Raw genomic sequence first — 18,722 nt, 5'->3', positions numbered from 1 at the left:
GGTGGGCTGGCGACTGGCGAATAATTTTCGAGCAGCAAAGCTCGACACCTTTTCCGTCACTCTGATTTCCTGGATGAGCTTTTCGTCTTTAAAAACGGGGCAATCTCGAGAGGAAGCAGCATGGTCACCCATACAGTTATTGCAGCGAGGGGATGAAGGTGGACAAGCACCCTCATGGGCATCCTTGCCACACGTAACACATTTGGCCGGATTGGAACAGGACTGGCTGGTGTGATTGAACCGCTGACACCGATAGCAACACATAGGGTTTGAGACGTAAGGGCAAACGGAAATTATCTCATAGCCTGCTTTGATTTTCGATGGAAGTTGAACTTTGTCGAATGTCAAGAAGCCAGTGCAGGTTGGAATGATGTTCGTGTCAACCCTTTTCATAACTATGAACAGCCGTTACGCCCTGGTCAGACAGGTAGTGCTGAATTTCTTCGTCAGACAATCCATCAAGGGAGCGTGTATAAACGACTCCACGCGAGGAATTTAAAGTGCGGTGCGCTTCAACCCGGACAGGGAAGGTGTGGAGCAGAGAAGTACGCAGCAATTTTTGTGCCTGGAGGGCACTGACTGTTTCTAACAACAGGGTGCCATTCCGTAATCTGGAACAAGACTTTACAGGACCTGCAATTGCGTCGACACCTTTCTGAATAATGAAAGTGTTGACTGTGGAGAAGTCGTGACCTTCGTCAGACCGAGAAACAACAAGGAACTGTGGCAACGATGGAAGAACTGTCTGTGGCTGAGACTCAGTGAACTTACGTTTGTGAGCAGACATAGTGGAAGGTGAGGAAACCATTGCGGAAGAATCCCCCATGATTACCAGCGTCTCCGATGGTGCGCTTCTCCCTTGTGGGGGCCCTCTCTGAGGGGACTCCCGCCTTAGGTGATTGTTCACACCTCAGGTCACACCTCCCGACAAACGGACGGAGGGACCAATCGGCACTTTCGGAAGTTATCAGCTCAGGTAATCACCCCTCCCTGGGCCTGGCCGTTACCAGGGGGTACGTATGTGTCCTACCTGTCTACCCGGGCGGGGAATTACATGTTACCCCGTCACCGGCTACGCACAAAAATGCGTGGGTCGGCCTTCAGATGCGCACAGGGAGGAAGAAAGAGAAAGGGAAAACCAAGAAAGGGAAAGGAAAGAAGAGAGGTCTCAAATGCCGCAGCGGAGAAAAGGGGAAAGAGAAGAGGTAAGGAAAAGAGAAGGACAAAGGAAGGATGAAGACATGCAAGCAGAGAAGGCGAAGAATGTGTGACATTTACGAGCATCCGTCTCCGGACGTAGGCACAAACCATACTCCCAGAGGGGGAGAAAGGGTAGGTAAGAGCCAGAGGTGAGGGGAGGGGGGCCAAAGATGGGGGATAGGGAAGGATGCGGAAAAGGAAGGTATGCAGCCCGGAAAGGAAGGAGGACCACATTAGCTCGGGGTCCCGTGCTCGCTACGCATGTATCCACAAAAGAGTTGTGGACCCCCTGGGGGGCCACAAGGGTGAGAATGAGACTTACAACACGAAACAGAATCAAATGAAAAACCAAAACTACAACTGAAGGGCAGCAAACACTTAAATGGACAAAAGGGGACACGAAAACCACAAAGACGCAAGAAACAGGTAGAAGAGGTTAAAACAAGAAAGCTGGTTACCAGGGCTGGCTGACCATGAGCATAAAAAGGAAAAGCCAGCCACTCTGTAACACATTAAAACCTCCTCTCTGAAAGCACTAGGGTGGAGGACACACAGGGACAAAGTACATGTGCTAAAACTTAGAGTAAATGATAAAACTCACCCTCACGAATAAAACTTAAAACTAAAGCTGCTGTTGAGGCTTTGTCACCCAACACCAAAGGTAGGGTGCTGGGAAAGTTAAAAGTACGCCGCAGAGCAACTAGAACTGGGCAGTCTAGCAAGAGATGGGCAACCGTCATTCGTGAGCCACAGTGACACCGAGGTGGATCCTCGCGATGGAGGAGGTAACCATACAACCATGTATGGCCAATGCAGAACTGACAGAACCACAGAGTCCCTGTGAGAGGTGCGCACAGAAGTCTTCCACACACTCGTAGATTCCTCAATGGCGTGCAACTTCTTGTGCGTACTGAGGTTATGCCATTCCGTCTCCCAAATGCGAAAACATTGTGGCGTAATACTGAATGCAGGTCAGTTTCAGAGAAGCCGATCTCCATAAGCAGTTTCCACATAGCCTGTTTGGCCAACCAGTCGGCAAGTTTTTTGCTTGGAATTCCGACGCGACCTGGGGTCCAAACACCACTGAACAACTGGACCGTTCCAGGGCATAGGTGGACTCCTGGATGGTCACTACCAAAGGATGGCAAGGGTAGCACTGGTCAACAGCTTGTAGGCTGCTCAATCAGTCAACACAGGAAAAATGACTCGCCTGGGCATGAGTGGACGTGCTAAGAGCACGAGATATGGCCGCCAGCTCTGCAGTGAAAACACTGCAGTCATCTGGTACAGAGAGCTACTCTGTATGTCCTCCATGGACATAGGCAAAGCCAACATGACCCTGAGCCATCTGTGTAAACCACTTCATGGCCCCGGTACACGTCGAGAATCTAGAGGAAGTGACAGTGGAGAGTTGCAGGGTTAACCAACTCCTTAGGGCCATATGAAAGGTCCAGGGAAAGCCGTGGCCTAGGTGTACACCACGGAGGTGTTCATGAATGAACCTTAAGTATAGGTGGTAAAGGCAAGGACTCTAGTTCAGAGAGAAGCGATCGCACACGAACTGCAATTGTAAGCCCTGACCTGGTCTACTGATGAAGGAGATGAACCGCTGTATGCAGGAAAACGAGACGGTAATTCGGATGCGCAGGAGAACTACAAACATGTGCAACATAACTGGAGAGCAGTTTCCCATGCCTAACCTGCAATGGAGGGATTCCAGCCACCACCAGGACGCTGGTCACTGGACTCATCCTAAAAGCTCCTGTCGCTAGGCGAATGCCACACTGGTGCACTGGGTCATATAAATGCAATGCTGAGGGTGCCGCCGAACCATAAACCACACTCCCATAGTCAAGGGGAGATTGAACAAGGGCTCTGTAGAGCCGCAACAGCGTTGAGCGAACTGCTCCTCAGTTGGTGTTGCTCAGGCAGTGGAGGGCATTGAGGTGCTGCCAGCACCTCCGCTTAAGTTGACGAAGGTGAGGAAGCCAAGTCAATCGTGCGTCGAAAGCAAGTCCTAAGAATCAGTATCTCCACTACAGAGAGTGGGTCGTCATTAAGGTTAAGTTCTGGTTCCGGATGAACGGTATGACACTGACAGAACTGCGTAACACACGACTCTGCGACCAGATACTGGAAACCGTGGGCCAGAGCCCATGACTGCACCTTGTGGATGGCTACCTGTAGGCGCCGATCAGCAACACCAGTACTGGTGGAGCAGTACGAAATGCAGAAGTTGTCTGCATACAGAGAAAGTGAGAGCGACAACCCTACAGCTACTGCTAGGCTATTAATAGTCACTAAAAATAGAGATACACTCAATACGGAGCACTGCGGTACCCCATTCTCATGGATATGGGAGGAACTATGGGAGACACTAACTTGGACACGGAAAGTACAAAGCGACAGGAAATTCTGAATAAAAAGATGAGGAGTGGGCCTCTGAGACCCCACTTGTATAATGTGGCAAGGATATAATGTTGCCAGGTCGTGTCACATGCTTTCGTAAAAAAAAAAAAAAAAAAAAAAAAAAAAAAAAAAAAAAGAGGTGGCAACCAGGTGTGGATCCGATCTGGCCAGGAGCTGTGTCGGGGCAATGTGCAAGGTCACTAAGGAGCTCCCACTCTGGAAAGGGGGGTTATAGGGTTCACTGTGGGGTGTAGCGAACAAGATGACATTCCTTTTCATCTGCCTTTTGAGGGTGCGAAAGGCTGGAGGGTAGTTCTCCAACGCAGAGGCTCGAGCATAGTGCTCAGAAAAGTGCTCAGCAATTGCATTTGCACTGGTAACACTGGGAACACCTGTTGGGCTCTGGTACCCGGAAACACGTTTGATATTTGCCCAGATTTGGGAAGGTGACATATGGCACCCAATAGTCGAGATGTATCTCTCCCAACACTCCTTCTTCCGTCTTTTGATAAGCTGGCGAATGTGGGCATGGAGCCACTTAAGGGCTATGAGGTGCTCCAGGGAAGGGTGCCACTAATGCTGCTGTAGAGCTCACTGATGCTCCTTAATTGCCTCAGCGAATTCCGGCAACCACCAATGGATCGCCTTGGGGTGGGGGTGGGGGTGTAGTCACCTGCTCAAGCACATCAATGTTACAATGTGGGAGAGAGTCAACGGTGACCGCAGAGGTGAAAAGTTCCCCAGTCCGCCTTTTTTAAAGCCCATCTGGACAGGCATCCGTGGGCCTGACACTGGGGCAGTGACAGGAAGATGGGGAAGTGGTCACTACCACACATCATGTACTCCCCAGTGGATAGATGGAAGAAGTCCTGGGCTGTAAATTGATAAATCAATGGCTGAGTAACTACCATGAGCCACAATGAAATGTGTGGGGGTCCAGTATTTAAGAGACAGAGGTCGAATTGAGACAGTGAAGTTTTGGCATCTCTGCTACAGCCAATAAGCACTGTGCCACCCCACAAGAGGTTATGGGCATTAAAATCTTCCAAATGTAGGAAAGGTTTAGGGAGTTGATCAAACAGTGCAGATAATAAATTCAGGGGTAATGCATCTTCTGGAGGAAGATATACATTGCGGACAGTTATTTCCTGTGTCGTCCTTATTCTGACAGCCACAGCTTCAAGAGGAGTTGGAAGGGGCACAGTTTCACTACAGACTGAGTTTAGGACATAAACGTTAACTCCACCTGACACTAGATTATATCACTATGGTTCCTGTAATATCCCTTATAGCCGCGGAGGGCAGGGGTCCGCATTGCCGGGAGCCAGGTTTCCAGGAGGGCAATGCAGAAAGCAGGTATAAAGCTTAACAGTTGCCGTAGTTTAGCCAGGTGGTGGAAAAAACTGCCGCAATTCCACTGGAGGATGACGTCATCGTGAGACTGGGAAGGCATAGAACATTCAATGAGGCATTTTGCCTCAGGTTCACCTGCTGCCACCAACTTATTGCCTGACCAGTCTATATCAATTTATGTCTGAGGGTCCAACGAGATCTGAGTCCTCAGCAGATGCAAGAATCTCCACCTTATCCCCAGATGCAGAGCTTGTAGGTAGCGGTGGTGTGGGTGCACCGCAATTTCCTTGGTCTTAGGGGTCTTCTTTCTGGACTTTTCCCACTGCTCCTTGGGTTTCTCTGGCTGGGAGGGCTTCACTGATTCAGTCTCTAGGGCTGAGGGTGATTGTGAAGCCCTACAACCAGCTGCTTTCGGGCATTTCAGCCACTGGCAGGTGTTTTTCTTCCATTAGCAGAAACCTGGCGAGAGGAGCCAAAGAAGACTTGTGCTTCTCCGGCTGAGAAGTGGGGACTGGTGTCCCCGATGGTTGGGGGGGGGGGGGGGGGGGGTAGTGCCCCCCCCACCATCAAGGGGGCAGGTGTAGCCTTCTGGCTCTGACTGGAATTCTCAGAACTGATTGGGCTACAACTGTTCTTGTAGCAGCGGTGTATGAGGTGGTCATAGCCACAGGATGTAGGCACTCATATTTTCTCTCAGCCTCAGTGTAGGTCAGTCGGTCCAGGATCTTGTACTCCACAATTTTACTCTCTTTCTGTAAAATCCTGCAGTCTGGCGAGCAAGGTGAATGATGCTCTCCACAGTGGACACAGATAGGAGGTGGGGCACATTGATTACTGGGATGTGATGGACGTCCACACTCTTGACATGTCGACATGTGACACTGGAAGTACAGCAGGGGGAGTAATATATGGCTTGACATCACAGCGGTAGACCATCACCTTTACCTTCTCGGGTAAAGTGTCACCCTCGAAGGCCAAGATGAAGGTACCGGTGGCAACCTTATTATCCCTTGGACCCCAATGGACATGCCGCACTAAATGAACACCTCGCCGCTCTAAATTGGCAAGCAGGTCATCAGCAGACTGCAAAAGAAGGTCCCTGTGGAAGATAATACCCTGGATCATATTTAAGCTCTTATGTGGCATGATGGTAACAGAAACATCCCCCAACTTGTTACAAGTGATTAAAGTCTGTGACTGGGCAGAGGATGCTGTGTTTATAAAGACTGACCCAGATCGCATTTTGGACAAGCCCTCCACCTCCCCAAACATGTCCTCTAAATGCTCTACAAAAAACTGTGGCTTCATAAAAACAAAGGAGACCCCATTAGTTCTTATACATACAAGGTACCAGGTTGAATAAGGTGTGCTGCCATCCTTAGCCTGGCGTTCCTCCCATGGTGTGGCCAGGGAGAGGAATGATTTAAGGTCGTATTAGGTATACAACTTTGCTTCCACCATTTTGCAATAGACGGCAGTAGCGGCAAGTGGGGTTTCGGTGGTTGATCATAGATGTAATACAATAAGCTTATGCATCTGTAAACATAATGCCATAAAAATATTAGTCAATTTGTGATTGCATCATACGGTTATTCTCGATTAAGTATGTTAACTTATGTACCCATTTCTCGCCATTTGTGGGAAGTTTTAATTTTCTGCTTTAATATAAAGAAATCTGCTTCTGTGGCTCTTAAAATTCTGGACAAGACCAATGGTGAGTGAACTATTAGTGGAAGAACATACAGAGAATGTTTTCAATGCCTTAAGAATGGTGATTTTGACGTCGAAGACGGTGGTGGAAGACAGAGCGTTTTCATAGCTAGTGAAACAGACGAAGACAGTCACATGACATCATTATTAAAAGCAATTGATACATTCGAGCCCAGCACTGAAACATAAATGGCCACAATACAGTGAAACACGTAAAGGTAATTTTGCAGTAGGTCAGTGCTCGACCCCACGTCACAAAACCTGTCAAAATAAACATGGAAACGTTGAAATGAGAAGCCCCATCCCTCCTGCCATATTCTCCATACAGTGGTCTCTCTGACTACCACCTTTTTCGATCAGTGGCATACAGTCTGGCTGACCAGCACTTCCGATCATATGAACAAGTGCAAAATTGAATCGATTCATAGGGAGGAGGAAGAGGAGATTTAGTGTTTAACGTCCCGTCGACAACGAGGTCATTAGAGACGGAGCGCAAGCTCGGGTTAGGGAAGGATGGGGAAGCAAATCGGCCGTGCCCTTTCAAAGGATCCATCACGGCATTTGCCTGAAGCGATTTACGGAAATCACGGAAAACCTAAATCAGGATGGCTGGAGATGGGATTGAACCGTAGTCCTCCCAAATGCGAGTCCAGTATGTTAACCACTGCACCACCTCGCTCGGTAATCGATTCATAGATCCCCATAAAAAGACACCCAGTTCTTCTGCCATGGGATTCGTATGCGATCCGAAAGATGGGAGAATGTAATGGCCAGCGATGGAGAATACTACAAATCATAATTTTTTTTTTTCACAATAAAGCCCCGAACTTCAAGAAAAAACAACGGAAGCAAAGTTGTACCTAGTACTTCCTTGAATTATACTGAGACTTGGAATGCTTAGGGACTGCTGGTGTTTGATCACCAGCAAGTGGTGACGTTGTACACTTCATCACACGTTATCCGCCCTGATGCCACCCACTCTGACCAGGGGGCCTCCCCACGGGCACCACCCAGTCGCAGCAAAGGCCACTTGGCAGGATGGCCAGTGCTGGGAGTCCCGATACCCCAGGATGATGGGCATCTACTCCTTGGCATATGTGGGGAGTTAACGGCACATCAATCAGCAGACTGATCCCTGTGTTGTCAGGGGGCTACAACCAACAGGGTATATTCCGGCCCCACCACAACTGATTGGCTACTGTGCTGGATATGAGGTGCAAAGAAGTCCACGATCATCATCGGCGCAGAAAGCGACACTGCATAGTGTATGGTGGAAAACGCATCCAGGAAGGTGTCCTCGCCCAAGAGATGGATAATGAGCTGGACCGCAGTGCGAGGACAAGAAAGTGGGCTAAAGATTTCAAGGCACGATGGACACAACGCACCATGTAAGGCACCCTTCCAACTGACTCGCTCTTCGGGAAAACTTTAAAAAATGAGGGTCAAATCCTACAGGGGACCATCATATAAAGGCCGAAACATGTGAGACTCCTTTTAGTCACCTTTTGCAACGGGCAGGAATACCTCAGGCCTATTCTAATCTCCAGACCTGCAGGATGGCGAGTTGGCAAGGATGTTCGCCACACCCATGGGTAACCGGGGCACGTGCTGCCAAACCCAAGGGTTGGTGACATAGCATAGGCAAGGCTAGCTGGGTCAATGTCAGCACTATGCTCAGCTTGGTAAATCTGTTATTTTGGGTTCTTTTTGTTCAAGTGTATTACAAGTTGAAAAGCACTTTGACATAACCATTTTTTGTTTTATTGGTAAGGTACCAGCAGCAGCTGTATTTTAATCATAGTGAGTAGATGATATTTTTTATTCTTTGAAGTATTTAGAGACTGCCAGTTTTGTTGCAGGATGGCTTATTCTAGAGATTACTGGATGCTTGTTCCACATTTTGATAGTCACTTCTCCTTTCACGTTAGCAGAAGCTTCATGTAACTTGTGCTGCATAAATTTACTTTTCTCATTTTCAATGGCTTTCCGAGCCCACTTTTTTGGTCACTGGGTATGGTTTCCTGCACAGCAGCAGTTTTTTTCATTTGGAACTTTGTGTTATACGTGGCTTACAAGGTCTCCCCATGGATGTTCATGTCCTGCAATCAATGCTGTGTTCCGTCTTCATTCACGTGCTGCCCCCTCCCCCCTTCTTTTTTATTTTAGGGGATAGTGCAAACGACAGTGATCTCAAGAAAAATATTTTCTGAATCTATAATTATAAAAAGATGTGTTGCCTACTAATGATGCTTACAGCATAACCAATGGGGAGAATCCAAAGATGGGAATCACATGAGTGACCTTTGTAGTTTTCAGTAAGCTTAATGCAGAAAATGAAATATGATTGTAGCAGCTACTAATTTATGATATTTAGTTTGCAATTAGTGCACCTAGTCTCCTTGTAACTACATGGCAGCAGGCACCATTGTGTCTTTGAAGTGTGAACTTTCCAAGAGCAAGCCTGTTCAAGGAACACACCGGCTGGTATTCTTTCTGCTGGTAATTTAACAAACTTAACAACAATGCAAAATATGTTTCATGCCCTGTGACTATCAAACTACTTCCTGGATGGCACAGAATTGCCCAACAAAATCAACTTGATATTTTCTTATTTCCAATGGATAATCTCAGTGATTTTCCCTTAACATTATGTCACACCTTATCAATTTACTGTTTTGAGACCAGGGAAATCGTTCCATAAAGAAATACCAACTAATATCTTCTTTTATATTGTGATTTATCTGTGTTGGGGCAATCAAGGAGAAATGAATGCTGCAGCCCTGTGCTAGCTCTGAGGTTAACAAGGTCAGCTGTAAAGTGAAGGCTGCTTTGGCTCACGGTTACAGTCTCGTTGATGGCCAGATTTTTATCTATTTTGTGACAAAGCTACAAGTAGCCAGATCGAAAAATTGGTAAGGAAATCTTAAGAAAACTTCTCCATCAAAAGTCATCTGCTACTTCCAGTAACTTACCTCATTCATTAATTTCTTCTCAAGAAGTTAACAACAGCATAACAACTTTTCGCAAGTAACAATGTTACTTGGGAATGCTTAATGAGCGAACTGACAATGGCCAAGCAAGAAAGTATTAATATTAACCCCCCTCCCCCCCTTTTTTTTTATATTAGAGCATGCAGTACTCCTACACCGGACTTTCGGACCTTGCCCACTGAAAGCCTAAGTCCCAGGAAGGTAAAATAGCTGCAGTTCATCACGTCTCAGTTATCAAGACTCTTTGATTGTGGAACACCATTCATGCCAGAATGATTTTTCCTGAAAAACGAAAATGCTTTTCTGATGTGTTTTGTCCTAAAGCACTCTAGTCAAAACACAATACAGAGGTTTTGAGCTGTCTCCAATGCCTTCACTCCTCGATTAAACCCAAAGGGAAAAATATTTTTCACTTGTAACTATTTTACAATGCCTACACACAATTCATATGTTTCAAGTACACAAAATCCAATATCTAAAACCAAGATAAACACTAGAACCATAATAAGAAAATGACAAATGATAAAAAACACTCATACCGTCATGTCGTGATCACCTGATCAGATGGTGCATGACAGGTGGGAAGTTGCAACTGGTCACTATGCGTGAGTAAACTCTCTAGCGTAAGCTGTCGTGATATTTTCACAGCCATGATCTGTTTTGCAGAATTGTTGCTGGAAGTTGGTGCTATTACTGGTGTATTAGAAAATGAAGTGCATTGCCTTTGGAGTTTCGTCAGACAGATTCCTTTAGCATATAGTCACATGTGGTTTAAAAAATAAAGGAAGGAGTGGATTCAAACTTGAGACACTGTGTATACACTGCACTACGTCACAGCACTTTGAGTAGAACACAACACTTCCTCCCGACACTTTCATACTGTACAGTGCTGCCAGTTCGTGCATATGGCCTGACAGAATTCTGAGGGGTGGCATTTTATTGGTGCTTTAAATCAGGTTTTATCTCTAAGACTTTATAATGGCGAGACTAATCAGTTGGCAACTGTGTACAGCTGAAGCATTTTTGCCTGGTTTAAAGATTAAGATGACACCATCCCTCCATTGCAAAGGGAAAACCCTGTAGCTAAATATTGTTTAACATCACGAGTAGATGGAGTCTGAATCGCAGTCACATGTTGGACCATCTGATAATGTGGCCTGTAGAAAGGGGTCAAGCATTTCCCATGACATGGCAGATCACAGCAGACATCTCCGACATCCTTGTCAACACATTCTCATGAAGAGGAGATGAAGACGGCAGCAACCTAGCTGGTCCCTCAGAGAGCCTAGTGTAGCAATCAATCAGTCTGGCAATGACAGGATCATTAGAAAAGTGATCACTGACCCCATATAGTAACCACTGTAACAAAGTCACAAGATTTTTTTCTTTTTTGGTGGGTTGGGGGGGGGGGAATCATAACATTGATAACCAAAACAGTGCCATGGGTGATGATGAAGTGCATAGGGATGTAAGAGAATTACTGAGGAGAGACAGATCAAGCTTGGAGAGAATTCTGTCAATCAGAGGGACCCTAGCAGACAATGTAGTACTCCCCTGTATGGGGAAATGTGCTTTGAAATCCCAAAGTGAGCGAATGGGGAAAAAGGAGAGCGCGGGGGTGGAGAGCGCTCAAGTCAAAGAAGTTATCTCAAGATTCATAACTGCCCTGCCTGATGGTAAATAAATGGAGCAAATTGTGATTACTGTGATCATTCACACATTCACTATCACTCACAATGCGGCATGATACGTAATCCATTAACTGATGACAACTGTGGCATCCAATGTATGGATCCCACCAGTTGCTCTCTCTGGTGCTGTTCCATCAGCATGTATGGTGGTCTTAGACAAGTGTGTTTCTTCAACATCTATGCAGATAGTTGAACAGGACGGCATTAGTTATTGTTCTCGCAGATGACAATAATATCCAGTCCACTCCCACTGAATTATCACATTAAGGATGTGATGGTTAGGCATCAAGGGAATAGCCATTTCCCAAGAATTACTAACTGTAACTGGTGGGGGCACGACGACAATCAACATAGGTTTGGAGTCATAATGTGGATAGATCTAACATCTCCATGGTAACTGGAGTAACATGTCATCTTTTTTTCTATAACCACTCTCTAGGGTTAAGGCTCTTGCAAGGACTTCTCCACTATGGGAAGTAGGAACTGAAGAGGAGCATAAAGCCCTGGGGTCTGCAGGGTGTAGGGAATGGAGTGTCCTATCTCCCCCCATGGGTTACTATATTCGCATGACTGTCAGAGGAATGCACAGTAAGTACTTGAGATACTGCTGATGGCCTGGTCACAGTACTGGCAGAATTCAATACTATTGGGACAGGATAAGCAGTTTTCTTTTTCCAGGCTCCAAAAACTGAGAGGCAATCCGAAACATTAAGTTCCTGGATTTCTCGTCCTTTAATTAGGATAGCACAGTCTGGGGATCAGGACGGGTGAATAGCTCTGCTATTGACAAAGAATGGTAGAGGCCAACCACAGCCTCTGAAAGTTATGCAGCTTCACATGAGAATGACAGACTACAGTTTTAACTTTCTTCGGAAGTGAGCTCCCTTCAACAGTATGGATGAATGTTCTGGTACCAATCTCACTGTTTGGCAGACCTCAATGTACACAACATATGAAATGGCCACTCATTTTTCCAATGCTTTGAGGAATGCTTCATCCATCTGCAGCAATAATTCCTGGTCAAAAATTAAGGTCTGTACTGTCTTCAGGTTCTTGTAAAGTGCTACGGTAATAGTTATGTCACCAATTTTCTTGTAAGAGGGCAGCACTCAAGACTGAGTAGGATTAACTATTTAAATTAATACAGAACCATGAAAGAATAAATTTCTTCAAGCACATTTTTCATATTATCTGCAAAGAACAAAGTGGAAAGAAAGGACCCTGCATCAGTCCATGTGCAAACAAGGAACAGAGGGGAAAGTGATTCAGCTTTCCTCCCCTGGCATGGCCAAGGTAGGAACGTTCAAGTTGCGCTGACACTTTCAAATCTGTCTGAAGAGTCTATCAGTGCCACACAGCCATTGGCTCATAACTTTGGTCTTTTCACTTGATGAGAGGTACGACACAACACCACTTACTTCTAAGGAGAAATCTCCCCATGGGAACCACCCAGACAGAGAACTGGCCACCTGTATGGGTACCAGACAGCCTATGCTTGCACTAGCTATCACACTGGGTATTTTGTGACCTTCCCCACATGTCTTGCAAGTTTGCATTTCTGTAAAACATTTCAAAAAGCGGAGGCCAAACATGAGTTAACCAACATAATTGGTGTAAAATAAATAAAGAACGAAAATCATTAATTTATGTCCTATGAACAAGCTAGGCTGTCAATGGAGATTTTGTCCTAGAGACCAAGCTGAGAAAAAGACAGTCAAGAATAAGATTCCAATGCGAGAAAGCTTCAAGTATTGCAATGGCCTGGTGCCCAATGTTCTCCATGCACATGATTACAAAAGATCCCGAGTTCAAGTCTTGGTCCGACACACAGTTTTAATATGCCACGAAGTTTCAATTTTGAGTCTCCTGGGGATTCACATAATAGCTATTACAAGGTGTGCAAACAAAAGTGGCCCCGAGAAGAACAGGTCCAGGTGAATCATTCGTCTGCACGACTGACATGACATGCCAGTCTTTTGCAAAAGGCATCAGATTAATTTGGCAGGACTCTGAAGCATTTTCTGACGAACTGCAGCCACATTTTCTGGTGTGCCGAAACGTTTCGGAATGCTTTCCGACTTGTTGAAAACAGATCCTGTCTGACGCCATTTTCAGTCTAAGCACTGCATGGCACTCTTTGCTGGCACTTTGATACCACTGAACTTCAAAGCAAACAACTGACCAACAGTTTTTATGACTACTGTAATGCAACTTTCCACAACAAACACCCACTGCTCTACTGTTAGTACCATCGCCCCCACTAGTACTGCTCACTCACACTGACACAGTCTGCACTATGCTATGAACCAGTTCGGTTCACGTGGCAGGCACACACGTGGTGTGATTATAGACATAAATTCATGTCCAATTGTAACCACTTGCCTGGGCTGCTTTTCTTTGCCCAACCCTGTAATTCTGCAGATAAGACACTACATACCTTTACCACAGTATTGTTCACAGCCATCTGTGGCTTTTCAAACATAACACACTTGGCAATCAACATTCAATCCATCAGCATACATAATTTCTGAATGGGGAATTTGTTTGTTACTGAACAAAACGATTATCATAGAACAGACTTGTCCACCATGGCTCTTGGACTGAAAGACAGAAAACCTTAATCCCATGCAAGAAACACTCCACGATGACACCAATGAGAACAATTATGTGAGTGGGCTCAGGCCATCCGGGCTTAGTGCTGAGGTGAGCTAGGTGGTGGGGGTCAGAATGATCCCATTTTCTTTTGTAGGTTACACATTGGCTGCTACTACCAAAATTTGGTCATCCATGCATCCATACCTATTTCAAGCTTCAAGGCACATTAATCTAATAAAGGTTTTGTACTCTTCTTTTATGCTCTATTTTTAACCACCCAGCAAGAGAGTGAGCAGAGATGAATAACCTTCCCGAACATAGTTGTGGTTTTTCATATTAAGCATTCTTGTAAAACGGCCAGTGCAAACTCCATAGATTGGTTGAGGCAGAGGAATGATGCATAACGTAATAGATACCATTTGTAATGTTGCATGGACACTGTTCATACGGTTTGACACCTTTATTTTTATCTTTTCTGGGAGTGAACTGCATTTGCTGTCAGAATCAATGCTCTAGTGTCAATCATAGTATCTTTCAGTCCTCCTCGCACATTCCTTTTCCTCCCACAACATAAATACGGAAGGACAAGTCTTAGGATTGAGTTTATTTGCATTTCATAAATATAACCTGTCCAGCAAGATTATAGGGGGCATATGGCCATCAGCTTCAGATAGTATTGTCTTTTCATTGCATTTTGCCCACCTTGGAGCCATCCACACCAACCAGATGCTCCTGCATGAGCATCACCTTGCCACAGAAATGGCTACCTCTCGAAGTTTACCAAAACATTTGAGTATCAGGTACACTTTTTTCCTCTATGGGGTTTACACAGTATCCTCAATGGAATGTTTCACTAAATGCATGCACCACTCTTCTATCACACAGTGCTAAAACAATGAAAAGCAAAAAGCGTAGGACTATTATCAAAATAGACAGATACAGTAACTACAGTAAATTGTTCTCTGTTGAAATAAAACAAATAACTATAGAGAAAATGCTCAGTGCACATAAATTGGCAAATGATACCTACAAAATAGTTGCTTGGCAAATCATTCTAAATAGATGACAAAAACATTACCAGCAATTTGATATAAACCTAAAAATCATAGGTACTGGGAGAATTATCAGAGCACCCTTCCTTTGATATACTGCATTTACATACAGAAATATTAAAACCACAAATTTGAAGGACAAATGTGATCCATAGTGACAAACTGAAAAGCACAAGCACAATACTTAAAGTTGTAATCTTCACTAAAGCATCACCACTGTACGAGTGTTAGGAAATATGTAACAAGATAATACATTTGAGGAGGTGCACTGACGATAAACATTACAAGATTAACAGTAGACTTCTGGAGTGCCACATTTAAATATATTGGGGTAACTATATGAAGCTACACAAAACTGACTGAACACATGACAGTAGTAGGAAAGGCAAATGAAAGACAGGATTTGTTTTGAGAATGAAAGTGCTGTGAAACTATTGCAGAAATTGTATGCAAGACAAGTGAAATTTATTTTGGAGTTCCACCCGAGCATTTGGAGTTTGATTTTAGAATTGGAATGCCATTTTTATTTTCACATCATATAATAAATCTAGATCACAGTCATAAACAGTCACCGACATCACTTTTCACAAGGCTAGTAAAAACTCAGCTATGCTCCCATATTACAAAGAATAATCCACACTTGTTCCTCTGTTATGAATGGAGAAAACTGTTTTTGTTTATCACAGACAAAACTAACCTGAACTGGGTTAAAGTTACTCCCACCCTTTTTTAAATTTCTGTCCCAATAAATCGTCACTTCAAGAATTATTAACAGTGCAATTTAAAATATTAAATTAGCTGCTAAAAGAAGAGTGCAACTTGAGGTGAGAAAATGGTATTTTCGAAAATTTTTGAAATGCTTGTGCAGAGGTTAAAGTTTTTCTTGTTATGCAGTTCCATCCAGCTATACTCCACAAATAATATTTCATTGTACTCTTAATACACAACTCACACAGGATCTGTTAATGATCAGGCTGTGCTATGGAAAAATCCTTTATTCTACCCACCACACATATTTATATACTCATATGCATGGAGAATGTGCAATATGTTATTTTGTGAGCACTGAAGGATATGGGCAAAAAGAACAGAATTAACAGATTCAGTGACAACAGGAGTTCACAGTTGAAGCTAACAAGCAATGAAAAACGGCTTTTCAAGATGTCTTAATTTCAGAAAATAACTTCTGATTCTGGGTGTTAGTAACTTCAGGCTAAATCAATTATTGAAATATGTCTGTAACAAAGATAACGGTTTCATGGAAATGCACATCTACAGTAATAAACAATAAAAAGTGACAGATGCTCCAAATGTTGCAAAATACTTCAGACCGCTTAAAGAAACTCTTACATTTTTATGCACTGTTTGCTGCTAGAAGATATGAAATCAGAAGCAGTCCCTGTTACATGCTTGTTTCTACCAACAGCTGACATTTCTTCACAACTATCCACAATATAGGTTTTTCAGAAAATTACATTAGTCTGAACTAAACAAACTGAGGACACAAAATTTGGCACTCACATTGGCCCTTCTCTATTGTGCCATTGAATAGAAGTAATATAACCAATATTGCAAGAAGGCAGGTGAACTACACAGCATTGCTAAAAATCCGGCTTGGGAATGAATGTAAAATTGGGTTATTCCGTGTTCTTTGACAGCATAAAGCTGTTTGAAATAAATGATGATGAAGTTCTTAAAACTGGAATAAAAAACACAGGTAATACTGTCTGAGCAGTTCCTTGACAATTATGATACATTGATGCAAGATAATAGCAGGGCAATTTGTCGTATGTGAACACGAATTATCTTACTACTTTCGGAGGGGGGGGGGGAGGGGGGAATCAGATTCCAAGATTTGTAATACTGGTCTTGCAACATATATATTCTTCACTGTGCTGTTCACAGTGTGTACAACAAAGAATCTTTAGCTTCAATGAACTACAGTATGCGAAGACAAAATGTGAACAATGAAGTATACATACTAAACCTGTGCATCTCTTAACCATATAGAAGATTGTGAATGACACCATATACGAACGACATCCACTAGCTCCCTGTGAGCGAAGTCAAATTCGTAAATATTAGTCTCAATCTTCATAGATGATAAGATTTTGAGAATAATTAACCCCAAACACACACAACTCTATTACATCATAGACTGAGTAATATTAAGTTGTTCATTTTCCCCAATAGTTTCATAAGCTGTAGATGCAAAATATCTACTGTGCATGGATAAAAATTCAATTTCACGACTACCTGTCTGAACTTAAAAGCTTCTACAGGATCGGCACATAACACCAGGGAGAATAGTGTTCTTGTTAAATATCTGCATATATATTTTTTCCTCAAACAATACACGCAGATCATAAATAGCAATAGGTATCCTCAAACAATACACGCAGATCATAAATAGCAATAGGTATCGAAAGACGTGGTAGTTTTTCCACACCGTACATCAAGCATGAATAAAGATAAACTGACGCAGACCAGTTTCGCGTCGAGAAAATGTATAACGCTGCGCAACAAATGATACTTAAAAAAAAAAAAAAAGTGAGAGAAAGTACTTCAGGTATGGCCAGTAAACCGCGCCAAACAACTCTTACAACAAAAAGGGGGAAAGAAAGTAAAATGAGGTACGACCTACATTCATTGCGCATATAGTCCTACTTCGTCTCAAAAACTAACAATTTATAGCTCTGCACAAAGAGAAATATTTCTTTTTATCGAAGAAGTATTTAAATGACAACAAACGTAATCGAGCTTCCAAAAAGAGTTATTTAAATGTCATGCTTTGAATCTTGATGTTGATGTTTAAACACCTTAATAAACAAAAAAGTCTATAATCAGCAACACGCAGTAATTTACCCATGCATACGATGTGGAACTACCTATGCTGTCATAGGTCACCTGAAAAATTGCAGTTACTTAATACCGCAGTTTTTCCTTAATCGTAACGCACAATATGCGAACCGATAATTATGTGTTGCCTCGTAACAAATACAGCTTTCAGATGCTCAGTAACGTTACTGTACAAGAGCTGATACGAAACTGTACATATTAATACAGTTCAGCATACGTACATCGTTTAAATACAGTGTCATGCAGCACACCCACAACTGCAATACTCACTATATAAACGTCGTAGTACACACTATATATGTACACCAGCCACAGATAATCCTTTAGTTGAAAACAAAGCTCCAAGGATAGTCGTGTGAATAGCCTAATGCGCACGTATAACTTTACCACTATGTGGCCAAATGCCCCATGCGTCACGCATATTGCTTTCTCTCAGTCTCTCGATTCCAACTTTCTAATAGCCCACAGCAAAGATAGAGTAATCTGTGGTTCGCCACTAAAGTTTTTCTCTGCTTTCTTGTCTTCCAACTTATTTTTAGTCCCACTGTAATTACTATATTATCTGTTATTTGCCAATTAATATTTCACTTGGTCAGATACTATAGAGTCAATACAAAATATCTTCTCACTCGTCCGTTACAAATGTTTGAATGTGAGCTAACGTCATAGAATATAGCATGTGCTTATTAAGAGAAAGGTCTGTTTCTTTAAATTTTTAATGTAGGAAGGAACATTTAAATTTTATAATATAAACGGTAAGCTTATTGGACACTAAAACTCCCCTGACAGTACGCAAATCGAAGGTTTTTACCTCTGGCTGATTTGTATAATTTGCTTAGACGACATTAATATACATACATCAG

General features: G+C 43.5%; 1 protein-coding gene across 7 annotated transcripts in view; it reads right to left on the bottom strand.

Annotated features, from left to right (window-relative positions):
• The window catches only part of LOC126191152 (eukaryotic translation initiation factor 4E-binding protein Mextli), a 126,573-nt gene extending 108,247 nt beyond the window's left edge, over window positions 1–18,326 (bottom strand). Inside the window, exon 1 of one of the 7 annotated variants that reach the window (XM_049931917.1) lies at window positions 18,081–18,326. Coding sequence is in view for 5 of the 7 variants with exons in the window: in XM_049931919.1 (XP_049787876.1) it covers window positions 17,866–17,873 (8 nt within the window). In the remaining 2 variants the exon portion in view is untranslated. Of the gene's footprint in view, window positions 1–17,865; window positions 18,008–18,080 lie in introns of those variants that run through there. The other 6 variants (XM_049931918.1, XM_049931919.1, XM_049931916.1 and 3 more) reach the window with 6 other exon arrangements.
• Window positions 18,327–18,722: the final 396 nt, after the last annotated feature.

The sequence above is a fragment of the Schistocerca cancellata genome, chromosome 6, assembly GCF_023864275.1.
Source record: "Schistocerca cancellata isolate TAMUIC-IGC-003103 chromosome 6, iqSchCanc2.1, whole genome shotgun sequence".
NCBI classification, from domain to species: Eukaryota; Metazoa; Arthropoda; class Insecta; order Orthoptera; family Acrididae; genus Schistocerca; species Schistocerca cancellata.
This window is presented reverse-complemented; position numbering and strand designations above follow the sequence as displayed.